Source organism: Hippopotamus amphibius, chromosome 4, assembly GCF_030028045.1.
Source record: "Hippopotamus amphibius kiboko isolate mHipAmp2 chromosome 4, mHipAmp2.hap2, whole genome shotgun sequence".
In the NCBI taxonomy this organism is placed as follows: Eukaryota; Metazoa; Chordata; class Mammalia; order Artiodactyla; family Hippopotamidae; genus Hippopotamus; species Hippopotamus amphibius.
The window spans coordinates 125,271,764-125,298,759 of NC_080189.1; the positions used below are offsets into that span (position 1 = coordinate 125,271,764).

The 26,996-nt window shown below is 37.6% G+C and overlaps 2 protein-coding genes across 8 annotated transcripts in view; one reads left to right on the forward strand and one right to left on the reverse strand.

The window, feature by feature from the left end:
- The window catches only part of THNSL1 (threonine synthase like 1), a 64,828-nt gene that overhangs the window by 29,122 nt on the left and 8,710 nt on the right, over window positions 1-26,996 (forward strand). For 2 of the 7 annotated variants that reach the window (XR_009053171.1, XR_009053172.1), the window contains 3 exons: window positions 999-1,228; window positions 5,059-5,131; window positions 9,092-9,462. The exons of 1 other annotated variant lie outside the window; for it this stretch is intronic. The gene's annotated coding sequence lies outside the window, so the exon portion shown is untranslated. Of the gene's footprint in view, window positions 1-650; window positions 785-998; window positions 1,229-5,058; window positions 5,132-9,091; window positions 9,463-26,996 lie in introns of those variants that run through there. 4 more of the 7 variants (XR_009053174.1, XR_009053173.1, XR_009053175.1 and 1 more) reach the window with 4 other exon arrangements.
- Window positions 96-24,716, reverse strand: ENKUR (enkurin, TRPC channel interacting protein). The gene is made up of 5 exons (XM_057731507.1): window positions 24,424-24,716; window positions 17,149-17,294; window positions 11,813-12,036; window positions 8,018-8,164; window positions 96-1,133 (listed from the first exon to the last, which is right to left on the reverse strand). The coding sequence occupies exons 1-5, from the start codon at window positions 24,498-24,500 to the stop codon at window positions 960-962; spliced, it is 768 nt and encodes a 255-aa protein (XP_057587490.1). The 5' UTR covers window positions 24,501-24,716; the 3' UTR covers window positions 96-959.

The window sequence follows — 26,996 nt, forward strand, 5'->3', positions numbered from 1 at the left end:
GATTGTTATTGCTCTGATATTTTGTAGTTTCATATATTTTACCAAATTTCTCTAATTTAAAATTTCATGAAAGAATCTTTTCCTTCTTGGATATGTATAGGCTCATTTATTTTGAGTTGAAGATGGCTCTACTTACATAAACTTATTGCCTAATAAATTATGTAACCTTACAAATAGAAACATTAGAATCCACAAAATAAAGCCAAAAAGAAAAAGTAATATCCCATTTTAGTGAAATACATACAGTAAATCATGGAATCAAGCCCCTAGAATAGCAGTTTTTAAAAGCTGGATGTCAGGAAGGAGGCTATTCTCTTTAACAATCCTCAGTGATGCGACTTACAAGTCATCTCCTTGATTTCATGTTATCTTATTAATGTTTCTTCCTCCAAACGTAAACCTCTCAGCCTACATAACATTATAGATATTGAAAATATTTATAGGTGTGAACAGCCATAAATGACACAGGCTACCAGTGAATATATGTAACTTGTAGATCTCTGGCACAATATGTAGAAAACACTTCAGAGCATTAAAAAGCTTACATCACTATTTCCAATTCAAAATACTTTAAAGTTTTTAACCTTGTCTTCCTTGTATTACGCAGTGTAGGAAAAAATGTGAAGTTCTGAGAGCTGACTATTTTTCAGGGCCCAGAAATGAATGTTTATCTGAAACAAGTACATAATAATAATGAATTATGCTATAGAACTGGAAAATCTAACATCCAACTTTCATCGGCTTATACATGGAAACCCTGAAGCTGGTAAAAAAAAAAAAAAAATCTTTTTTTTCTCTATGTAAGTAAATAATCCAATTATTCTTTAAATACTGCCTAAGCATTTTGGTAAAGGCTATTTTTATATTCTTCACAGTATTTTCCTCTTTGAAAAAATTTATGGTTTCATTTTTATGTTTTTTTTCTATGTTAAAATGACTATCTTTTTAAAAATCCACTATTACTTATTAGCAATATAAATAATTTTGTGCTTTTCAAGGACACCAATGTCGTGTTCCAGCTGCTTCATCTCTTCTTCCAGCTTCTGCTTGCGAATCTTCTTTGGTATGGAGTCGATGAAGACTGAGAGGGACTGAAACTCCTTATGCACTTCTTCCCAGTTCTTTTTCAGCCCCTGCAAATGGTAAAGAAAACTGTATATACAAAGTAAATTGCAGGAGCAGAGTAAATTGCAAAGAAAATTGCACTGGGAAGGAAAAATGTAAACAGGTAAAGAAAACTGACAAAAATAACTAAAAATTGATATGTGTTTATCGAGTTCTTGGCCACAGTAACAAAAAATACTGTACAGAGGCCAAACCCCATCCTTGATTGTGTGCTCAGTACCCATTGGGAGTATTTATTTTCTTTGTTTTTAATGTTACTGTACTTGTTTTTACCATCAAATATGTGTATGTCGTGTTATGAATAGTATGAAACTAAGCTCGTAGCAAATGCTTTGGTAAAAACAACTTAGAATTGATGTCCCCAAGCAAAAAAACAATTTTGAACAGGAAATTATTTCTTATAAAATTTTTCGGTTTTTCTCTTTAGAAAAAAAATATTATCCTCATTCTTCAACAGAGAAGTCACATCAAAATACTTGATTCAGACTTACATGGCCATGTTTTCTTATATCTGACTAAATGGAATTGTATAAAATGCCAAAATTCAAATTAACAAGAGATGATCTTTAACATGTTTTCAATATTAGAAAAAATTTTCCTCCATATAGTTAAGGGATCTATACTTCCCATTAATCTATTCTAGAAATGACTGAAATATCATTACATGTAATATATATACTAATTCAATAATGTAGCTAATGTTTTACGTTCTTAGAAACCAACAAATTCAAAATTAGGAATCTGTTAGGAGCAATAAAGGTTATTTCCATCTCTGCATAGTTATTTCTTGTTACAACACACTAGAAGTTCCACTGACAAAATGGTCTTAAACTAATTGAACTCATGCAATGAAATTTTATAAATTAACACTTTCTATTATTCACTATGGGTGCACAAATCATGTTATTTACACAAAAAGGAAAAGTAGAACTGATAGTAGAATTTAAAATATTGACTGGAAATTATAATCCCTGACACTCAGATGAAAATGATATCCCATGCAAATGAAAACCAAAAGAAAGCTGGGGTAGCTACAGTTACATTAGAAAAAACTGACTTTAAAATGAAGACTGTAATAAGAGACAAAGGGTATTACATAAATGAGAAAGGGGTCAATACAACAAGAGGATATAACGTTTGTAAATATTTATGTACCCAACATAGGAGCTTCAAAATATACAAAGCAAATATTAACAAATTTAAAGTGAAAAATAGACAGCAATATCATAATAGTAGGGGACTTTAATACCTCACTTACATCAATGGATAGATTATCCAGACAGAAAATCAGTAAAGAAACATCAACTTTAAATGACAGGTTAGATCAGATGGACTTCACAGATATATATAAAACTTTCCACCCAAAAGCAATAAATACACATTCTTCTCAGGTGTACATGGAACATTCTCCAGTACAGATCATATGTTAGGCCACAAATCAAGTCTAAATAAATTTAAGAGGACTGAAATCATGTCAAACATATTTTCTGACCACAATGCTATGAAAGTAGAAATCAATTATATGAGGAAAATTAGAAAATTCATGAATATGTGCAGATTAAACAACATGCTATTGAACAATCAATGGATCAAAGAAGAAATCAAAGGAGAAATTAGGGACTTCCTAGGTGGTGCAGTGGTTAAGAATCTGCCTGCCAATGCAGGAGACATGGGTTCGAGCACTGGTCCAGGAAAATCCCACATGCCGCGGAGCAACTAAGCTGTGTGCCACAACTATTGAGCCTGCGCTCTAGAGCCCATGAGCCACAACTATTGAGCCCATGTGCTGCAACTACTGAAGCCCATGCACCTAGAGCCCATGCTCTGCAATAAGAGAAGCCACTGCAATGAGGAGCCTGCACACCACAATGAAGAGTAGCCTCTGCTTGCCGCAACTAGGAAAAGCCTGTGAGCAACAATGAATACCCAACGCAGCCAATAAATAAATAAAATAAATTAATTAAAAAAGAGAATTAAAAAATACCTTGAGTCAAACAAAAATGGAAATATAAGAAAATGGAAGTATAAAATAGCAAAATGTATGAGATGCAGCAAAAGCAGTTCTAAAGCGGAAGTTCCTAGTGATAAACACCTACTTCAAGAAACAGGAACAATAATCAAATAAACAACCTAACTTTACACCTTTAGGAGCCAGAAAAAGAACAAACACAGCCCAAAGTTAGTAGAAGGAAGGAAATAACAAAGATTAGAGCACAAATAAATAGAGACTAAAAAGATCAGTGAAATAATAGCTGGTTCTTTGAAAGGATAAAATTAACAAAGCTCTACTTAGATTCTCCAAGAAAAAAAAGAGAGGACTCAAATAAAATCAGAAATAGAAGAGGAGATATTATAACTGATACCACAGAAATACAAAGAATCGTGAAGACTACTATGAAAAGTTATATGCCAACACAATGTACAGCTTAGAAGAAATAGACAAGTTCCCAGAAACATACAACCTACCAAGACTGAATCATGAACAAAGAGAAAATCTGAACAGACCAATTACTAATATGGAGATTAAATCAGTAATCAAAAACCTCCCAGCAATAAAAGTCCAAGATCAGACAGTGAATTCTACCAAACATTCAAAGAAGAATTATTACCAATCCTTCTCAAACTCTTCCAAAAATAGAAGAGAAGGGAACTCTTTCATACTCATTTTATGAGGGTAGCATTACTCTTATACCAAAACCAAACAAAGATGCCACAAGAAAAGAAAGTTACAGGCCAATATCCTTGGAACGTAGATGTAAAAATCCTCAACAAAATATTAGCAAACCAAGTTTAACAATATATTAAAAGGACCATATACAGACATACTCAGGAGATATTTCAGGTTTGGGTCCAGATCACTGCAATAAAGCAAATATCCCAATAAAGTGAGTCACACACATTTTTGGTTTCCCAGTGCATATAAAAGCTATAGTTACACTATACTATAGTCTATTAGGTATGCAATAGCATTATGTTTAAAAAAAACAAATACCTTAATAAAAAAATACTTTATTGCTAAAAAATTCTAACCATCATCTGGCAGTGCACGGTTGCCACAGACCTTCAATTTGTAAATATCTCAGTATCTGTGAAGCACAATAAAATGATGTGCAATAAAACAAGGCATGCCTGAACCCTAATCAAGCAGGATTTATTCCAGGGCTGCAAGGCTGGTTCAACATCTGCAAATCAGTCAATGTGATATAATACAGTAACAAAATAAAGGATAAAAATCATATGATCACCTCAAATGATGCAAAAAAAGCATGATAAAATTCAACCTCCATTTATGATTAAAAAGAAAAAACCTCTCAACATAGTGCATATAGAGGGAACATACCTTAACACAATAAAGGCCAAATATGACAAGCCCACAGCTAACATCACACTCAATGGTGAAAAGCTGAAAGCTTTTCCTCTAAGATCAAGAACAAGACAAAGATGCCCACCCCCGCCACTCTTATTCAACATAGTATTGGAAGTCCTAGCCAGAGCTCAGGAGTGGCATAACAAAATTATTGATTAAAAAAAGAAGAAAGGAAAATATGGTCCCTGAAAACCATGGCCATATGTTTAGATTTACAACAGAATTAGAAGTGTCTTACATAATAATACCTTCATAATAAGCCCTTATAGTACAAATTTAATCTTGTAAACTTTTCAGGGACAAAAGGATTTATTTCCATGCTCAGGTAAAAATGATCACAGGATTGGACTCACGCTGTAGAAAAGATTTGTTGAGAGAAAAGGCCACAAATGTTGAACATTTCGTGAGTGAGATTATATCAAGGATTTGGGAAAGGGAAAATATAGACAGAAAAGTATCTTTTAAATTTTAAAAAGAGGGGGATGGGTTAAAGTTAACACAGTTCTTAACAGTGTATGAGAAGTATTCCAATAAGAAGTCCTCAAAAGAATTCTGTTTTTCCATAGCCTTTCATTATGAAATGGGAGATATGTTTCCACAGTGCTCCAAAGGGGTGCCTATTGCGGAGAAGAAATCTAGGTATTTATACACTTTGAAATATCAAAGGTTTTTCATAGCTCCTTGGGTGATATTTCCCTATTACTTGTGGTCACAGCAGCTACACGTTTCGCAGTATTTCTCTTTAAAGGATAGTTTTTCTTTATCTTCCAGTGTGTACGATAACATTTGGATCCAAGTCTCCCTCTAGGGATAGGAACTAAATGTGATTAATATTTCATATTATATTGAAATAGCCTCTTTGTGGTTTTTTGGTTATTTCATCTAAAAAAATCTTTTATCCACTGTGGCAAAACTGATTTTCCCTTATCTTTATTTCTTAATTTTTCTGTCTTCTGGTTTAATACTGAACTAATATTGTTAATTTTGGAAAAATTCCACATAGGGAAAAGCAGTCATAAAATAATAAGAAATGTGTTCAGTTCCATGCTCCTCTGCTGCCACCCCACCCCCATCCAATTCTCCATCTTCCTGTTCTGCTCTGTGACTGGGGCGGGGGGTGGGGGTGGTAATAATTCCTATGGGCTGCTCCTTCCCCAGGGCGTTCCCCTCCAGCCTCTGCCTGAGCTCAGCCAAGGAAGGCACTGGTGGGAGGAGAGCAAGCTCAGGGCATTTCTTCCCCCTCCCTCAACATCACCTGGACACGATGGGGCCCCTCCTCCAGGCTCCAGCTCCCACCCGGCTCTGGTGATGCTGCTTCCTGCCCCTGCCCTTCCAGCCTAGGGTGGTGAGGATTTCCACTGTCCCTAGTCCTGGGTGCCTCAGTGTTCCTTGCTGGTTCCCTTAGCCCTGCTTCACCTCTGTAAATAGTTCCTTTGTAAACTCTCTTTGGAATCCCAGCCCACTATGCCTTCCGTTTTCTGCTGGATCCTGGCAGGTAGAGCTTCCCTTTGTTACCTCCTAAGCACGTGTGTATCATATGGTGGGAAAACACTGGCCTGGGAACTGGTCAATGTGAGTGTTAGTCCCTTTTCAGCTACTTGATAATTTCGTGACCGGGGCAAGTGTAAACCAAACTCCAAGTTCACTGACAGTAAGGACCACGTTTGTTTTGCTCACAACAGTTTATCACCCAGGCTGGGTACAGTGCCTGGAACATAGTGGATTAGATGTTCAATAGATGAGTGGATGGATGGGTGAACAAATGTGCCCACTTAACACTGATATATTTGCATTTTATATCCTCATCTGTGAAATGAGAAGTTTGGAATAATTAAACCAGATGATCCCTTCCTGGATAATGAGACTGTTATTTTATGAAGAATGAGCAGAATGTGCCCTACTTGGGGACATGTGACCATATTGTCATAAAACTATATGCAACGCTTAACCAGGGAAGGCAGCAGGGTTCAGGGCTTGTCAGGAACAGAGCTCGTGGCCTTGTTACCATGGCAGCTACACTACCCGGCTAATAAGGCATCAAGGGAGGGTCAGCTATTTTCCATCAAAGTGTCTGCAAAGAAACTGTGTAGTGACCACATTAGGAAGCTGAGGGCTGCTGTTCCACTAAGGAGGTGCCCGAAGGAAGAGCCTTTTCCTTCCCTGGGAAGTTCTTCCTTTCTTTTCCTATTTTTCAACATTATTTAGATATAAAAACCTGGCTTTCACAAAAGCATATATGTTTTAAGAATGGCAGAATCCGATGGAGGGAGGGAAGGAGGGAGGGAGAGAGGGAGGGAGGGAACCAAAGAGCAGTGTGTTCTTCCTGGGAGTGCGGTGCCCGGTCCCACCTCCATGTCTGCCAGCTATTTGCCTGCCTGTCTTCCTTCCTTCTCTCCAGTGCACCATTATTAATCACCTGTGTTTACATTGGGCACTGGGTTAGGCACTGCAGAGACCGCTGACAACAGAGAGACACAGTCCCTACCCTCAGGCCACTCCTGCTATCTGGAATACCCTCTTACTTTGCAGTTTAAGGCCCAACTAAAGACCTACCTACAACCTGCAGTGGGTGTTCATGCCTGGGAACCTTATAAAACACACATGTATCTCTATATGTACATATATACATAGCACCTCTCATCAATTACATTACAACATTATCCACAGCAGAAATTTTATTTCATGCCCCTTGGGGCTTAGCATGATACTATATGCAGAACAGACACCCAATAAATGTGTACTGATGATTGGGATGACACTGATGAAACAGTAAGAACTTATAACAGCATATGAATCCATTTTTCAATAGAAATTTATGTAAAAACAGTTTTTTTTTCTGTTTTGAAAAGGGCACTAGAAATGGCTTTGTAGAAAGCTTTCAAACTAAAGAAGGATATAAGTAGGTGCTTAATAAATACTCTCTAAAGATGATGGAGCCACTGTGCTCACATCCTCCAATATTTTAAATGCTTCAGATAAAAGTCTTGCATTAAAAACTCCAGTGTAAGTGTCTTTAGGTCTATTTTATTCAAAATAAAGAAAACATATGTAAAGCCAACCCCTGGTGATTTTAAAATCTGGACATTTGCTTATAAGAAAGAAAAAAAAAAAAAAGTTGGCCCAGGGACAGTTTCAATTATTCTAGAGCTCCACCTAGTGAAAAATATCTACTTTATGGATATCATTTTTGAGAAATTCAGGGACATGGGAATGAAAATCAAAATGCTTTTTTGCTTTATTTATGCATGTTCATTGAAGGAGAAGGTTGAGTTTGCTTATGACACTACTTCAGGAAAAATCAGAAGCTCATCACCCAGTTGGAAACAAATTATTATTCAACAATCTATTACAACTTTTCACTCTCCCCAAAGAGCCAGCTTTGTTGCATGTAGTTGTCACGATGACCAAAAGAGAGTGTTCTGATTTCAAAATCAAAGTGCTGGCCTTAATAATCATTGATGGTGGACCTTTCCTTCAGAGATGTTTTAAAGAGTTACACGTGAAGGTGAATCATGGTACACTTACCTGCAGAACCGCCTCCCTCTCCTCATCAGAGAGCCTTTTCATAGCTGCTTTCCTGAGGTTTTCCTGGATATAGTTATCATATTCTTCCTGGGCTTTCTTCACTTCCTCATTTCGCTTACATATATATTCAGGCGTGACACCATAATCCTTTTAAGGATTTTTCAGGAAAAAAAAACAACAACAACAACATCCTGAGAGTAATCTTATATATGTGTATATACCAGCCAATGATTAGGAGCTAAAGAAATGTTACAGACTTAAAGCCTTTGCTCAAAACACTGCAAATTAACAAGAGTCAGTGATTTTTTTTTCCTACTGGAGACTAGTTGATTCTGGTCATTTAATACCATCTGCTCTGTTATTGTGGCTGTTTGTTTTTCCTCTTCTGAATGTTCCCAGTGCCTGTTCTTGGCTGATAACTTGGCCCTTACTTTACTTCTAAAAGTTGGCTTTTCTTTATTTCTTTCAGAGGCTTCAGCTTTTACCTTGAAATATGTCAAATATCTTGAGGTCTCTTTTGCATGATCTTGTTTTTTTAAAAAAGAAGTTAAGTGCTTCCAATGCATTGTAAAAACAAACTCTTAAAGTTACCAGGCACATCTGCTTTAAGAAAAAATTGACTTGGTTCCCTAAGGTTGTTTTTGGAAATGCAAAATACAATTTTAGGCCCCTGGGCTGTTTACAAGGACTGACAGTGAAGTAATCAGCTGTGATTCTTTCAAGTTAGTGAATGTGTTGATATCACTGTGTAGAGAAACAGAACTACTCCCTCTTCATTCTTCAAAGAATTATTGGAGGATGTACTCAGTGCTAGCTACACTAGTGAATAAGAGGAAAAGTTTCTGTCCTCACAGTATATGCATTCTATAGTGAGAGAAACTCACCAAAAACAGAGTATAAAATAATATATATATATACAAGTGCTTCAAAGTAAAATACAGTAAGAAGAAAGAAAGTCTTAAGAGCTATTTGAGATAAATAAGGGTGTCAGGCAAGACCTCTCTGAGGAAATAGCTGTTGACAGACATGAGTCATTAAAACTATTCACAAATATTCTGGTTCTTCTCCTTCTAGGCACTTGGTAGGACAATACTTTCCTGCTCCCCTTCAAGTAAGATGTAGCCATGTGACCTGAACTGCCCGATGTGAGTGGAAGTAACCTCGCTCCCTTTTGGGATGGATGACTTGCCATGTTCTTTTTCTCTCTGGTATGGTGATCGGTGATGTTTTGTGTTGCCTGGGTCCTGGAATGAGGACAAGAAGCAGAGCTCCCAACAACCCTCAGTGGACATGTAGCACAAGCAAGCAATAAAACTTAGTTGCTTTTAGTTACTGAAATTTGGGGGTTATTTGTTAACCACAGCATAACCTAACCTAATCCTGACTGAACAAGGGACAGAAATCCTAGCTACAAATGTGTTCTGGAAAGTTGTAAAGCACTATACAAAGAGACTCTAAGAGCTCCGTATTCTGGTAAGTTAGTTCACTGGTAACCAGTTCAACCCATTTCAGGAAATAGTGAGGGCAACACCTCATTTCAGCTCAGTTCAATCATGATGATGATTCTGTGTTATCACAAGAGATTAAATGACATTCAGCATACTCTGTTTAGGAAAAAGAACTACCTCACAAATGGGTAAAAGCTGCAGCGACCTGAAATGCTCCCATGTGCTCGATCACTGAGGGCTAATGCATGCTATTAATGTTAATAATTGCATATATTATAATATCTGCTCTTTACTGAACTTTTCTTAGGTGCCAGGTATTATGTCCAGTGCTTAATATATTTTATATCATTTAATCCTCACAATGCTGTGATAAATCTAATAACTTGTTAAAAATCACAAAGTAAGTGGCAGAGTTAGAGTCTGACATGCTGTCTTCCTATTATTGCTATATAACTCAGGCAAACATCCACGCTTCAGTTTGCTTACACAAATGGTTCTCATGGCACAAATGGGCACATAATACTTTATTTGGAACTAAAACATGAGGTTCACTCACTTTTAAAAAATGTCATTGCCCTTGAAAGGACTTACTATCTCACTTACCAATAATAGATGTTAAAACCTAACTCTGTTAAGTAGACAGTAAGTTGAGTTGGTCCTTCGCAAGCCCTGTTTGTTTAGCCACGGAGCAGAGAATTTGCATGGCTTGGTAGACAAGCACAGGTAGACTAGTATTTTTCTGTCTCCCTGATGGAACCCTCAATTTCCTGTTTAAGGCAGAAAATGTACTGAAGTAGACGCTTAGGTAGAAGGCAGCCAGAGGAGGGGCACACAGTGTGACAGTGAGGTGCATGACCGTCAAAGGAGAAGGGTTTTTACCTAATGGTGGGGAAATGATGGATTGGAAATGGCGTTAAAGAGCCAGGAGAATGAAATTTCTGCTTTTCCATACCCTATGGGACAAGGACTCTGAGCAGCCTCCAAGGGCCATAAAAGGAGGAAGTATCCGGAGAAACTTGAAATCTTTGTAAGCATGAGCTGCCAACTCCTAGATTCCTACTAAGGTTTTCCAAAGCTGTCTTAGCCACCTGAGTGACAAGGGTTTCTCTGGGATAAGCAGCATTCTCTGACAACAGCCCCAAGCTTCCTGTTTTGATGGTGAATGGGCACTGGATTCATCATGGTAGATCACTGGACGACCTCAATACAAGCCCCTCAGACATCACTGTTACAACTTCCTTTTCTTCCTCATCCTTTCTTTTTTCTTTCCTTCCTTTCTTTTTTGCCACAAGTTATTATGATGCTATTATTCCTTAGGACTTTGTACTCATTATACTATGTGTGTTTCCAGCACTTCTGTGCTCTATAAGTATGCAAAGTAAAACAGGTTTTATATAAGGTATTTTTCAAAAGCTTTTTAAATTTTAAAGTTCTATACTGAAACAGCTAAACCCAAGCTTCTATAATTTTCAACAGTGAAATTCTATGCTTATCTGATAAGCACCTTTTCAGATAGAAAGGAAGGTCTCAAAAAGACTAGATTATTGTACAGTACTTTCAAGGTCTGCTATACTCCAAACCAGACACAAATGAATATATTCAAACTGAAACAGTACTAGGAATTATGTACACCACACTGAGAGGATGAATGGTTCTAAAGCTGTTTTCCTCTTCATTTCTCTCATTCCGAGTGGTTACCAAGATAATGTAAACTGATGATTAAATCTTAGAATCTTCTGAAAGGTTATTCCTTCTAGATTTATAGTAACGAATGTGCTTCTAGTGACAATTCCACTTCACCAAAAATGAGTATCTTTTAGAGAATGTTTGCTATAAATGTTAAATGTGTTAATTGAAATTAAGAAAAAAATTATAGTTTTCCTTTACTGAACTATATTCTAAATTTTCTGTAATTTCATCACATTAGATGTGGAACAAACACAGACTTCAGAGGAGTGAGAACTGGCAATCTAAACAATCTGTCCAGTGGAGCATTATTTTTTTTATTGAAGTATAGTGATTTATAATATTATATTAGTTTAGTGTACAACATAGTGGTTCAAAATTTTTACAGATTATAAACTCCACTCAAAGTTATTATAAAATGTTGGTTATATTTCCCTTGTGGCTTATTTATTTAATATATCCTTGTAGCTTATTTATTTTATCCATAGTAATTTGTACCTCTTAACACCCTACCCCTTTCCAACCCCTTCCCCCTCTCTCTCCCCACTGGTAACCACTAGTTTGTCAGTGAGAACAATATTCGTGATAATACAGACAATATTATGAATACCATATTTACATTATCTGAATATCGGGTCTTATTAACATATCACAAGGCTACCTTTTTATTGATGTACTTCGGAACTAGTCCTGAAGTTTCAAGGTCATGCTTGTCTCCAGTTCTTTTGTCAACATAAATTGGTTTGGGCTTTTTAGCCACTCCCATAATGACATCGGCTGCATTTGTATTTATAAAATTTTTCTCACTCTGTATTCCCATGACTGGATGGTCAGTCCTCAGTGGCACAGGAGGCTTTCTGGGCTCATTCCATTCAAACTTTTTTTCTGTTAAACATAACATTGCCTTGTTAATATTAAACTATAAACGTGGCTACTCAGTACTATCTGCAACATCCAGGTATTTCACCCCTGGTATATTAGAGTTTTATTAATAATATATTCAAATATTTAAGGTAAAAGTCAATAATCATAAATGCAAAAAATTAAATGTGACATAATCAATATGTTGAAGAACAATTTAAAAATCTAAGGGAAGAAAATAAACACCCTAAATCATATGCTAGCTAATACATTTTTATTAGCTATTACAAAAATATTTTCTTATAAAGGTTTCAATAACAAATATTCAGTTTACCCAGTGAAAAAAATTCAAAGAAACATTAAAATGTTTTCTGAGTACTTTCAATATTTTGAATAATTGCTTCTTCAGAGGAAAGTTACTATAAAATCACCAAGTAAATAAATCAAACGATGTATCTGATGTATCCAAGAATCTGTGGATTTTTTTCACTAAAACGATTATTATTATAAGGTATAAAAATCATGTAGTAGCTATGTACCCAACATGTAGCTTAAGAAATAAAAGATTACCAATACTGTTGAGGTTTCCTATTCACTCCTCCCTGATTACAATTCACCTCCTAAAATTACTATCCAGAGTTTATCTTGTTTATTTCTTTGTACCACATTTTCTCCATTAGCAGCAATATGAAACTGGCCATTTTTACAGTCTCTTTGACTTGACCATTCCAACTCATCTATTTTGATACAGCCACATCAAAGTGGTTTGTCAAAATGCTAAAATGTAAAACAATTACACTTTATTCCCAAGAACCAAAGGCAAAAACTGACAAAACCTTACTCAACTCTTAACCCCATCCAATCACTAGGGACTTGGACATCATTTCTGTACTGTTTGAACTTTTAAATCATTTTATATAACTTTTATTATCAGAAAAAACAATATTCATTATTAAAAGTCTATTAATTGGATTAATCTCTTGTTACAGGCTGAATTGTGCCTCCCCCCACCCCCCGCAATATTCATATCTTGAAGAACTAAATGCCAGTACCTCAGAATGGGACTGTACTTGGGCATACTTTTAAAGAGGGACTTAAGTTAAAATGAGGTCATTAGGGTAAGCCTTAATCCAATTTTACTGATGTCTTGTAAACGGAGGAAATCTGGACACAAACACGTACAGAAGGAAGTGAAGACACAGGGAGAAGACAGCTATTTATAAGCCAAGGAGAGAGGTCTCAGAAGAAATGAACCCTGGAAACACCCTAATCTTGTTCTTTTTTGTTTGTTCGGGGGGGTTTTTTATGGCCACGTGGCATGCGGGATCTTAGTTCCGCAACGAGGGATCGAACCCACATGCCCTGCAGTGGAAGCTTGGAGTACTAATCACTGAACCACCAGGGAATTCCCGGAAACACACTGATCTTGGACTCCAGCTTTCAGAATTGACAAAATAAATTTCTGTTTAAGCTACCCCATACTTGTGGTAGTAGCAGCCCTAGCAAACAAATACACCCCTGATAATTCTACACTCCCCCTCAAAAACATTCTAAAGGAGGCTTTGAATGTTCACGTATTCATTAATTCATGCAATATATTTTTGTTGAGCAATTACTATGTCCCCAGTTCCTCTAGGAACTGCAGGTACAGCAGTGAACAAAAGAGACAAAGTCCCCTTTTTCATGGAGTTTACGTTTTAGTAGGGGACGAAAAAATAAAATTTAATATGTGGACTATAATGTATATATGTGCTTGAACTATATGTAAAATTGTTTACTCGTTTTGACCTACAAAATGGTTACCTTCTTCCTATTTAACATACTACTGAGACGTTGTGAGTATTGTCAGAAATTGAATTATGGAGTGCTCACAAAGCCCGGAGCAGAGAATAAGCCTGTTACAACCCAAATAGCTCCCTTCTACCAGATACACCCAAGTCAGGTTGGGTATATCAAGTAAAGTGGCCATAATCAGTTTGAATAAAAAACCAGAGGCATCCATCTTATAGATGTTCACATTGGCAATATTTAGAAGCCAAATTTAATTATGAGTTGAAAGTGCATGCAAATAACTCCCATAAAGATAGCTTTAGAAATGCATTTGAGTCAAACCTGCTCAGAAAATGAGGAAATAGTTTAGAAAGATTGATAATTCATTCTTAGTTAAGTATATTATAAATCTTGGTTGTTTGTGGTTATGCACTGGATGGAGCCTGAAGCTCATCCCCATCTTACCCTTATGTTATATCTACCAGTACCTAAACATCATCTTTTTTTCATCCCAGGAGTAGGGATCGGCAATGTGGGGCAGCTCAGAAAATGGGGCAAGGATGTCTCCTTACAAATTATTTGGTGGTAGTGATAATAAATCTGAAAACCAAATGGTTTGGTTTCTTTTTAGGCTATAACAAAAATGGCAATATCAACACGGCCTCATCGTCATGCTGATGTTCTATTAATTAAATTTAGAGAAATGTTCTTGTACCTGTTAGGTATTTTTCAGGGTGCCTAGCAAATTACTGTGTTCAGAATGGCAGAATACTTACAAAGAGACTGGCAGCAGCCTTGGCCTATATTATCTTTAACTTTGTCTCATCGGACTGGGCTTTTAAAGCTTTGGCAAGGCCCTGAATTTCTTCATTATTTTTTTTTCCTTTTTATTCATTTATTTATTTATCTTTTTGAGGTACACCAAGTTCAATCATCTGTATTTATTCACATATCCCCATATTCCCTCCCTCCCTCGACTCCCCCCCCTTCATTATTCTTAATGTCAATGAAATTTTGTGTTTGTTTTGCCTTGTAATATTTATAAGAGAAGAGACAGACTTCTTCCCTTTTTCCTTATTTGAAATTTAGGATTTATATAGTTAAGCTCTGTAATATGCTTAACCTTGGAGAGGATTCATGAGGACCTAAGTAATATCATTCGTTCTAAGGCACTTAAAGTATTAAATTCCATTTTAAGACTTTCCAGTGTTCTAAAGTGGTGTGGATCACAAAATAACAAGACTTCACTTGAGGAAGATACGAGAGACTTTTGAAGACATGAATTTAAGCATGAATGTTGTATTTTCAGACTTGCTCCTTCCATCGTTCCTGATAATGCTCAACCCTCTGTCATGGCATATGGGTTATGAGAGAGGATTGTGGGACACACAGTATTGCCATAGGGAGAAGTAGTTTCACTTTTGTCAAAAGGTACACCCTAGCTGGGCTTGAGATACTGCATTAGTTCCTTGATGCCAGAAGAGGAGAAGAGGCTAACTTTTTAAAAGAGATGGACTCATTGCCCTCTTCTCTTTACTATCTGAAAACATCTGGGAAGACATACCCAAGATGGGAAGAAGTTGCTTCCATGTACACCTGTCACAAATCCTTTTTCATCTACTCTCCACTTTCCTGATGGCCTTTTTCCCTGATATCCATATTCTCTACGACTACAACTGACTACATAATTTGTGAGGCCCAGCACAAAATGAAAATGTGGGGCTCCTTGCTAAGAAAAAATTGTTAGGAATTTCAAGATGGCAAAAGCAGAGCATTAAACCAAGTGTGGGATCTTTTGAAGCACAGGGCCCTTTGCGACTGCACAGGTAGCATGCCCAAGAGACTGGCTCTCGTTCATCAAGGCTCCTCCATTACATCTCACTCTTTCATTGTCCTAATGGTCTTAGAGATCTGAGAGAGTTAAAGCCCATACTCAAGGCTAAAGTAAGCCTGATAGTTGCTTCAACAACTGATAGTAATGGTTGTAATTTTCATCTCTTGGAGAAAAGACTAGACAGGGTTTGGATGCTGAGCAATCTTGCCCACTGGGGTTTAGAACTCTTCTGATGATTGCTGTTTGTTATTGAGGTCATACGGCTATGGAAGAAGATGGTGGTGCTGCATGTGGGGTTTCATCGGATAGTCTAAGATGTAGCTCAAGATGCTTGCACCATCAAAAAAGTCTGTTTGGTGGTGGGGGGGGCAACTTGGCATTCTCCACTCTCATTTTCTACTACATTGTGGGGTTGAGAACTTTTATTTAAAATATTTTTTCATTGAAGTACAGTTGATGTACAATGTTATGTAAGTTACAGGTGTACAATATAGTGATTTTAAAGGTTATACTCCATTCATAGTTATAAAATATTGGCTATATCCCCTGTCTTGTACAATATATTCTTATAACTTATTTTATACGTAATAGTTGTACCTCTTAATCCCTACTTCTGTATTGCCCCTCCCCTCGTCCCTCTCCCCACTGACAACCACTAGTTTGTTCTGTGAGTCTGCTTCTTTTCTGCTATAGTCACAAGTTTTTTAGATTCCACATACAAGTGATATCATACAGTCTTATTTGTCTTTCCTTGTCTCATTTATTTTACTTAGCATAATACCCTCTAAATCCATCCATGTTGCTGCAAATGGCAATATTTCATTCTTTGTTATGGTTGAGTAGTATTCCATTGTGTACATATAACACATCTTCTTTATCCATTAATCTGCTGATGGGCACTTAGGCTGCTTCCATGTCTTGGCAACTGTAAATAATGCTATTATGAACATTGGGGTGCATCTACTATATTTTTGACTTTTGCTTTCTCCTAGCCTCTCAAATTCTGTTTAATATGAGGTAGTTACTGTGGTGTGCGCCAAGGACAAAGAACAAGATAGACTCAAAGGGCCAATATTGCCGGAACAAAGAGTTACAGGACTCCTCTCACTCTGTACGATGCAACAATTGCAATGTCCCAAACTTTCCCAAGCAGCATGCCATGTCCCTTGCCCATCCCATATAAGGAAAGACATTTGCCCCATTTTTCTCCCACTCAGCACACTAAAAGTATACATTCTCTGCCCAGTCAGCAGATAGCTGCAGGTTCCCTGGCTATAAAAACATGCAAGCAACCCATGCTCAGTGTCAGCTTTCCCTGGCTACCAGGAAGTCGGCTTGCTGTCTTAAACAGCGACCTTCTCTCTAATAAACTCTATCTTCCCTGCCTTCTGCCTTGCATCTGGAAATCCTTTTCCAACCTGCGCTTGGACCACGACAGTTACCACTGTGAACATTTAATATTCACAGACAAAATAATTTTAGTTAAATTACCTGCTAACACTTTTAATATTAAAAAGAGTGATAAAACCTACTGGGCGGTAGAGTTTTTTCCTTTGAATGTTTCTTCAGGAAATCCTTTGGAGAAGGTACTTCAAGTTTTGCTGGTCCCATAGTTTTCATTGCAGTTTTAAATTTTCGCATGTCATCTTTCACAGTTGCCTTATAAACTGATACATACCTAAAAATTTTTAAAAAGTTGTAGCATTTATATTTCTAGTAAAATTATTAAAAGTTTAAAAAAAGGTGATTTCTAATATATACATATCTATATTCATTTGGAGATAGACATAAAACACAATTATCTGAATTATCTGAGCCCTGTCCATCAGGCTTAAGCAAGCTAGATGGAAACGTTGCTAAGAAAAAGGTGCCAGGAAAAAGATGGTCATAGTATTTCCTTATTATCCTTTGAACATTCGTAGCATCTACAGTGATGTCACCTCTCCCATTTGTGTCTTCTCTGTCTCTCTCTCTCCCTTTTATTTTTCTTTCTGATGTCTGGCTAAGGGCTTATTAATTCGATCGATCTTATTTTTGTTTGTTTGTTTGTTTATTGGCTGTGTTGGGTCTTTGTTGCTGCACACGGGCTTTCTCTAGTCGCGAGCAGGGGCTACTCTTCCTTGTGGTGCACGGGCTTCTCGTTGCGGTGGCCTCTCTTGTTGCAGAGCACGGACTCTAGGCACATGGCCTTCAGTAGTTGCGGCACATGGGCTCAACAGTTGTATGGGCTCTAGAGCGCAGGCTCAATAGTTGTGGCACACAGGCTTAGTTGCTCCGTGGCATGTGGTATCTTCCTGGGGCAGGGATCAAACCAGTGTCCCCTGCATTGGCAGGCTGATTCTTACCCACTGCACCACCTAGGAAGTCCCTCTATCTTCTTAAAGAATCAACTTTTCATTGATTTTCTTTAATGTTCACACATTTTCCATTTCAATGAATTCTGCACTGATCTCTACTATTTCTCCTTATTTGGAGTTTAATTTTCTTTTCTTTTCTTTTTTTTAAGTTCCTTAAGGTTCAAGTTTAGATATTTGACTTCAAACATTTATACTTATCTAATAGATGCTACAAAATTCCCTCTAGGCACTGTTTTATAGCTGCACCCCACAAATTTTGATATGCTATGCTTTCATTTTTATTCAGCTCAAAATACCTTTTTAATTCCCTTCTGGTATCTTCTTTGGCTTAGGAGTTTTAGATGTTTTTTGCTTGATCTCCAAATATTTGGGGATTTCCCAGATATCTCTCTGATTTCTAATTAATTTCTATTGTGGTTAAAGAATATAATTTGAAAAGTTTCAATCCTATAAGATTTCTGACTCTTGTTTTATGGCACAAAGCATAGGCTATCTTGGTAAATGTTCTATGTACACTGGAAAAGAAAGTGTACACTACTGCTGTTGGCTGGAGTGTTCTATAAATAACAACTGGGTCAAACTGGAAGTATTTTCAAGTGTTCTAATAATCATAGAAAGAGATGTTGAAATCTCTAATTGTGGGTTTGTCTGTTTCTTCTTTTAGTTCTATCAGTTTTTGCTTCATAAAGTTCGAAGTTCTATTAGTAGGTACAAAGCATTTAGAATTGTCAAACCTTCTTGAAAAACTGATCACTTCATTATTATAAAATAATACTCTTTATTCCTTTTAAAATTCTGTACTCTAAAATCTACTCTCTGATATTAATATAACCAGTCCAGCATTCCTTTGATTTATGGTAACACAGTATTTTTCCATTCTTTGCCTTTTTATTTATTTGTGTCTTTATTTTTAAGGGGATTTTCCTATGGAAAGCATAGAATTTTTATCCGTTCAGTTTCATTTATTTGGTGTATTTAGACCATTCACATTTAATGTGATTTAAAAAATATATTTGTGTTTATATTTTCCATCTTGCTATTTGTTTTCTACATACCCCATTGTTGGTTATTCCTTATTTTATTCTGCCTTATTTTTTGCTTTTGTTTTATTTTGTGGAAATTCTAAGGTTTACAACATACGTGTTTAACTCATCACAGTCTACCTTCAAGTATTATTATATCACTTCACATAGGACATAAGAACCTTACAAAAGAATACTTACATTTACCCTTCCCCTCACCTTTATTCTAATGTTCTATGTGTGTTATGAAACCTGTAATTCATTGTGATTATTTTCCCTTTAAAAAGCCAAGTATATTTTAAACAAATCTAAAAACACTTTAATATTTACCTATATATTTACCATTTTATGTGTTCTTTATCTCATTGTGTAAATCCAAATTTCCAACTCATACCCTTTTCTTGTGCATTATGGACTTTTAAACTTCTAGCTTCCACTGTTTCTGATAAGATATTTGCTGACCTTCTTTCTTCCTCTGTATGTTTCTTTTTTCCTTGGCTGTTTTTAGGATTTTTCTCTTTATTACTATTTTTAAGAAATTTTATGTTAATGGCCCTTGGTATGGTTTCCTCCCCCTCCTCTTGCTCCTCCTCCTCCTTTTCCTACTTGGGGTTCATTATGATTCTTGGATTTGTATATTTAGAGATTTCATTAATTTTGTCAAAATTTTGACTGTTAGTCAAATATTTCTTTTATCTCTCTCTACTCTCCTTCTGGGATTCTAATTACACTTGTGTCAGGCTGCTTGATATTGTCCACAGCTCACTGATTCTGCTTTCCTTCTCAGTTCTTTTCCTCTCGTTTTCATTTTGTATTGTTCTGGTATTACTGTGTCTTCAAATTCAACAATATTTTCTTCTTCAGTGTCTTACCTGCTGTTATTCCCATTCAGTATAATATTTTCATTTTAGACAACCTACGTCTTCAAGTTAGATTTGGGGTTTTATTTACCCTTCTATTGGGTTGGCCAAAAAGTTCGTTTGGGGTTTTCCATAAGATGTTATGGAAAAACCCGAATAAACTTTTTGGACAACCCAATATCTCTCTCTGTATCTTGCTAATGTTTTCCTCTGCCTTTCTGAACACATGGAGAATATTTAAAATGGTGGTTTTAATCTCCTTGTCAACTAATTCTCTCATTGTCATTTCACTGTCTGTTTGTATTGACTGATTTTTCTCTTGGTTATACATTGCATTCCTGGGTCCAGAAGCTTTTAGTCTAGTTCTGATTTGGCCCTACTACTGAGGCAATATATTTCTGAGTGCACAAGTTTATTCAGGTTGTATCTTAGGAGGAGTTTCCACTCTGGTTGGTGGGAATATAAACTTTATCTGGCTCTGCTGCCTTCTGCTGGTTATTTCCCTGGCCTTGGGAGTTTCATCATACACAGGTAATGTCAACCAAAGACTTCAGGGAAATTCTCCTGCATATTTCCACAGTTCTCTAAATATGTAGTTCTCTCAATATGTAGTTCTCTCCTCCCTGGTACTCTGTGCTGTGAATTCTACATGCCTTGACCTCTTCAAACTCTGAACTGTGTTTCTTTAACTCAGGAAAACTGCTGGATTTTGTTTTAGTTTCTCTTTCCTGGACTTTTGTCTGGAGATTCTCTCCAGGGAGTATGCTGGGACAATTGTAGGGCTTGTTTCCCTTCTCTTAGGGATGACTGCTCTGTTGCCTATTGTCCAGTGTCTGAAAAACCATTGTTTTACATATATTTTTCTGGTGTTTTAGTTGTTTAAGGTGAGAGGGTAAATTCCATTCTTAATTGGAAGCATAAGTTCAGCTATACCACTTTTAATAATCTGTATTCTCATCTTACTATGTAGATAAGTTTGTGTGGAGAAACATTAAACTGTGTCTTGCTTTTAGAAGCCTTTCCTCAATCATGAACTCAATGGCTGGGAATTAATTATGGCCCAAACTGAATGAATTCATTAGATACCATCAGGAAATAATGTTGAATCCAATGTTCAATCCAAATCAGTGCCTTGAAATTCCCTGGAAGTTGGCATTGGCAGATATGGTCTCTTGATTAATAAAATAACATCCTTTGGGGTAAAAAGGAGTACATATACTTACTTTTTTTAAATTTGCAATCTTGAGATTCATTACACTATTCTGTGTGTGAGTTGAAAGCTTACCATCTGTTGTAGAAAACAAGATATTCTATTCTTTATGAATAATAATTTTTTCCAAATTACAAATTTTTTTTAAATGATGAAACTAATAGAATGGTATATGTCAATTATATCTCAACAACAACAAAACAGAATAAAGATCTAGGTTCCCTCCATCTCCTCAATTCATTTTCCAGAAAAAATTCTGTCTTCTATATCTCTACTTATGTATGAATTGTAACTTGATTTTTAAAACTTAATATAATGTGATACCTTTCTTTATTAGCATATGTAAAGCTTACACTTTTTCTTTTTTTTTATGGCATGAAAGATTCTTTAAATTCTATAGCACTTTACAATTTTCAAAAGTTTCACCCACGTGATTTCATATAATCCCATAGTAATCCTTTTTTCCTCCACCCCTATACCCTTCCCCTCTTCCCTCTGCCCACTGGTAACCACCAGTTTGTTCTCTATATCTGTGAGTCTGCTTCTTTTTTGTTTTATTCACTAACTTGTTGCAGTTTTTAGACGCCACATATAAGTGATATCATACAGTATTTGTCTTTCTCTGTCAGACTTATTACACTTAGAATAATGCCCTTCAAGTCCATGCATGTTGCTGCAAATAGCAAAATTTCATTCTTTTTTATGGCTGAGTAGTATTCCATTGTACATATATACTACATCTTCTTTATCCATCCATTTTTTGATGGGCACTTAGCTTGCTTCCATAATACTTTCGACAGCTGCATTTTATCTCATTTTCTGGATAGTGTGATTTTATTATAAAGATCCAGGGGATGACTTTATTAGCCAACTGGCCCTACTTTCTACTTTTTATTAGCTGTGGGCTATAGGTTAATTATTCTAAAACTGAAGTTGTCATCTTCAATAGACATATCATATTTATCTTCTTGCCAATAGTCACCACATAGTAAATCACATAGTAAGTCTTTAGATACACATTTCTAAAGCAGCTTATCTTAAAGAGCACACAGGGAAATACAGACCAAGAGTTGGTATAGTTTGATAATGCTTAATTGAGATTTTTTTTTATCCTAATGGGTTAGGTGAACAACCAGTTAACTACTGTTTTTTATGTTTGTTTTAAATGTCAGGCCAATATTATTGTAGCATTGGTCAATCATGTAGAATTTTGGGACCGAGACAGCTCATAGCTCATAGTTCAACTGGAAGAGGATGCCCTTCATCCCACTTCAATTACGTATATCCATTTTCACATATCCAAGTTCTCATTTAGCATCTGCATCTCTCATTAGGGTTTTCAATAACATGTAGTTTTATTATTGAGCAACATTTTGAAGTTTACCTTTCAGTTCCCTGAGGAGCCTGTAACCTCTGAGGTAAGGGAGATCACAGTGCTGTCAACTGTTGGTTTCCCCAAGGAATTCATCTCTTTGTGAAAGCTGGACAATCATCTTGCCAGTCTTGCAAAGAGCTGCAGTGAGTTTTCTTGAAGCTGGATTTATAACTCAGGGATGCGAACAAGACTCATAGCCTAATACATTTCTTTCTTACCATGAATTCTTACTACTAGCAAGGGGAATGGCTAAGGGCGAGTTCGTGTTACTGTGGTGAGAAAGAACTGGTTAAATGTTTTATTATGCTCTATTCTCATAAATTAATGTTTTGCATGCATGACATCTTGTCAAATTAAAAACTTCTCATGGTTGTGCTGACAGTGTAGGTTGACGTCACCCTAACACAATGAGTTCTTTGCCATCACATTTGGATGCCTTTTATCCCTTTCCCCATAAGTTAGTTTTTCCTACTTATTCCTTCAGAGTAAACCAAGTTTGTGCTGTCACTCCAACATTGCCCAAGGGTGATGTTATGCACTAATAGGGGTTCAGTAAATGCTTCCCAAATGAATGAAGATTTTTCCTATAAAATTTCCTGAAAAAGTCACCTAGATGCAGTAAAGCTTTTAAATTTACCAATAAACAAAACATCTGTTTAATAAATATCTTAACATTCAAATACGTTATTCTATGAAAAATGTGATCTGCCAATGGGTTATAGAGAGCAGGAGCTTTATCTTGTACAATACACAGGAACTTTCTACCAAAAGTCCATTCAGCAATAGTTAATTTGAACAACTCTTATAAACTCTGCAACTGTACCACATCTTGCTTTGAATTCCTGTTTCTAATTTCTACTAGATTTTGAGAAGATGATGAAAAACCAAATAGGTACTGGACTGGTGAGAAACAGATACTCAGGCTTAAAAATGGAAGAATCTGCTCTCTTGTTGAAGATGTTATGCACACCAAGTATAATTACTAGTAAAGGTAACTGACAATAAGATCTGAAAGACCTTAAAGATTATCTAGTTCATTTAGTTTGTTTTACAGATCAGAAAACAAAAGAAAATGTATTCATGATCACAAAACCAATGAGTTGCAGGGGCCATTTTCTTGTTTTTTTGTTTTTAGCCCAGTGCTCTTTCAATGTGGTTTTGACTTGGATCAGGAAAAGGAGAAAGGTAAAAGCTGCAAAATCCTAGGAGGAATGAGATTTTCTCTATCAGTTACCTTCTTTTCCCCCATAGATTTAAGGAAGTGCTAAGTGCCAGGACAGTAACTGGGATGTTTACTGTGTGGTTACCTTTTTGAAATCTGAGGAATTAAAGGGGTCCTAACACCTATATAAAAATCTTAACTTAATGACATATTTTTGGGTCTCTATCAATCCAGTCTTCCTTCCATCAACTATTAGATCAAAAAAAAAAAAAGACCTTAGAAACTATCTCATCCATTTATTTTGTTTCACCAATCAAAAAACGGAGGCTCAGAAACAAATAGGAATTTATATTTGACAATACTCTTGAGGGAAAAAAAATAAGTGTTATCCCTTTATAGAGAGTGCAGTAGTGTAGTCGGAAACAATACAACGAGTTCCTGAAACCAAATACCAAGTATCCTAACTCAGGATAATAAAATTGCGATTCTCTCTTTTCAACAATGAGAAATTTCAGGCTGCGTTGTATACCGCATCATACACGAACAACTGAATTACAAACAATTACACAGGCATTAAAAGGAGGCTAACATAAGAAAATGGCCCTTTTACAGCACCAGACCGCCCTCTCTGTGCATTGTGAGATGCTAAATACTTGTATTTTGCAACCTCTCCTTTAAGAAGTTGTCATCCAAGGCTACTTCATCGGGACAAAAATATATGTTATCTCGTTTTGAAAGTGATACGATGCTTATTTAATTCTGAAATGGAACAATTATTCCCCATGCTTTATTCAAGTGATAATCTTTGCTTACCCACATACCTAGGAGGCGGGGGAGGCTCCTTCCAGTCACTGGGTATGAGGTTATAAATGCTCTCAGAAGAGCACGTTGGATCCATGGCCACCAAATGAGTCCCTAAAACGACTCAGCTTTTTTCTCACTATACCAATATCTCCATCCCTTTCTTCATCGCTTCCCCTTTCCTCTCCTACTCTCTTGCCTTCTCAAGGAACTAAGCCTTCTCTCTTTCACGCAATTCCCCTCTGACCTCTTCTGAGCCGTCCTCTCTTGGGGAGAAAATACCCCTTCTATTACTCTTGGGATCTCTTAGCGTGGTTGACGGCGCGATTGCCTTGGAAACAGTTACTAGGCAACGGAGAAGTGGAAGCTGGCACTGCGAACTAGCTTCCCTCTCTTCCCTCTCTAGGCAGCCCCTTTCCTGTCAGAGAAGTTCAACCTGAAAACCACTGTTTATATGTACCTTTGGGAGTAAAGGGGTGAAGAACGGCGTCCCCTTAATAATGTCGCTCTTTTTTGTTTCCCTGTATCTGGAGAGAAAGATAAACCCTGCCACAGACAGTCAGGAAACGAAGCCGGTGTGCGGGCGCCACTCAGTAACATTCTTGTGCGCAGGTGCCAACATGGTGGGGGCGGGGCGAGCGGCTGAGGCCACGCTGACGCACGTCCGACGTCGAGAGCCGCGGAACGAAAGAGGGGAGGGGCCCGAGGAGTGGCGAGGGCTCGGGTGGGAGGAGCGCGGGCTCGGGTGGGAGGAGCGCGGGGCGAGTCACGTACCGGGTGCCGGGCTGCTTCGGCCGTGGCCGTGGCGCGCGGACGCGGAGGCGGGCCCCGGCGCAGGCGCAGAGGCCGCTGCGCGGGAGGCGGGGCCCGGGGCGGGGCGGGCCTAGAGAGGCCTGGGGCTTGGGCTGTGGGCCCGGCGGGGCGAGTTCTCGAGGTGCTGGGCTGCGTCCCGAGGCGGCACTGGCAGCTCCCGGACGGTGCTCCCCATTTCCTTTCCTTCCCCCGCCCCCGTCTTCTCAGTGTGATTTTCTTGGTGAGTTATTCGAGGAGAGAGGGAAACTGTAGAAACCAGTCCGTTCCCGTCGCATGGCTTTCCCCCTCCGTGTCTTCCCGTGTGTGCTGCTCGGTGGCGACCCCAGCGCGCTGTCCGCGCCCGCTTTCCCGCGTCCCGGGCTCAGCCCCGCCGCCACCTGTGCGAGCGCGCCCGCGCCCCGCCGCCCTCCCGGTCCACCTGTCTCGCCCCGTCCTCCCCTCCGCCAGCCTCCTCCCTTTCTCCTGCGCATCGCCCCTTCTCCGCCTGTTTACCTTTTGATCGGGCCCCTCCTCTTAGGTCTTGACTTTGTTTTTTAAACGTGCAGCCTAAACCAGGAGGAGAAGCCTTTTAAACGGGCCCTTGAATTGGTGCCCATTTTTTTGGTGTCCCATTTTGAAAATGGTCTTAGAAGCGGTTTTATTCCGTTTGAATCATTTGGTCTTCCGTGAACCTATCTGTTCCCACATGACTGCTGGAAGAAGCTCACCATCCCGAGGCTTTGAAAGACATTTTGGCAGTATGGTTCTGAACCAACATTATAGAGGCCGCTGTGCCCGAAGGGAGTAAGGATGCTCGAAGATAAAAGGAGGCCGTTTTGGGTCATCTCACTGTCAGGTTGCCCGATGGAAGGATCGAAACGGCATGGTGGCTTGGTTAACTTAAGAGGGTTTGCTGAGTGTGTAGGTCCTTATCACCTTCGGCTGTTAATGAATTTCATTAGACAAGAATAAATTTAGTTTTTTCTTACCCAGTTGGTCAGGTTTTATTTTTTATCCCAGGCGTTTCACAGACATTTTATTTCAGATGAATGGCACCTTGGGGGTGATGCTCCTGTTCTTCACATCAGATTTTCTGTTTTCCAAAACATTTTGTATGTATATGCCACTTTGCCCTTTTCCTTTCCACTTTATGTTTGGGTTTTTTTTTTTTTTTTTTTTTTGCTTAGCATGTATAGAGAATAATAATGTTCTCTATATATGCTGAGATTTGAACTAAGCACTCAGAATGTATATAATACTGTTAGTCAAGTGGATAGTCATTGGCCAGAGTTTATAAATTTTCTGATTAGAAGGAACACTTTAGGACCGCTTATGTTAATCAGTTCCTAAAAGAGCCAGAAAAGGCCAAGCATGATTTCTCCCGTTAGTAGGCACCCACTGGCCTTAGCTAGTCTTGACTTTATGCTGTTACTGAATACAGTAATTTCATTGATGTCAGTATATTTATTATGGTTTTAAAAATATTAAACAGGACTTAAGGTCTCACTGAAGTGTATTTAGTGTACAGTCTTAATGAAGTTGTTAAATCATTTGGAAAGGAACTTTTTTTCCTTTAGATAGTTGATCTGTAATTTTTCTTGACTTCTGAAAGCATGTTTACAAAGAATATATTTCTAATTTTTATAATTCCCTCAGAATGGCAGTCCTGTTCAAGGAAGTGCCTATGTTCATTATGTCCACAGAGAATTAGTATTGGTGTACCATCAGAGGTCGTGAACGTTTTTGTAAAGGACTAGATAATATTTTAGGCCTTTGCAGGTCAGATGGATTCTTTCGAAAC

What these genes read in the sequence shown, in the direction of transcription:
- ENKUR (XM_057731507.1), bottom strand. Translation starts at nt 24,500, where the DNA reads ATGGATCCAACGTGCTCTTCTGAGAGCATTTATAACCTCATACCCAGT. An exon ending in GGAAAAAACTCTACCGCCCA is followed by an intron (nt 12,037 to 17,148) that starts GTAGGTTTTATC and finishes TATGTTTAACAG; the next exon opens with AAAAAAAGTTTGAATGGAAT. An exon ending in AGAGGGAGGCGGTTCTGCAG is followed by an intron (nt 1,134 to 8,017) that starts GTAAGTGTACCA and finishes TACCATTTGCAG; the next exon opens with GGGCTGAAAAAGAACTGGGA.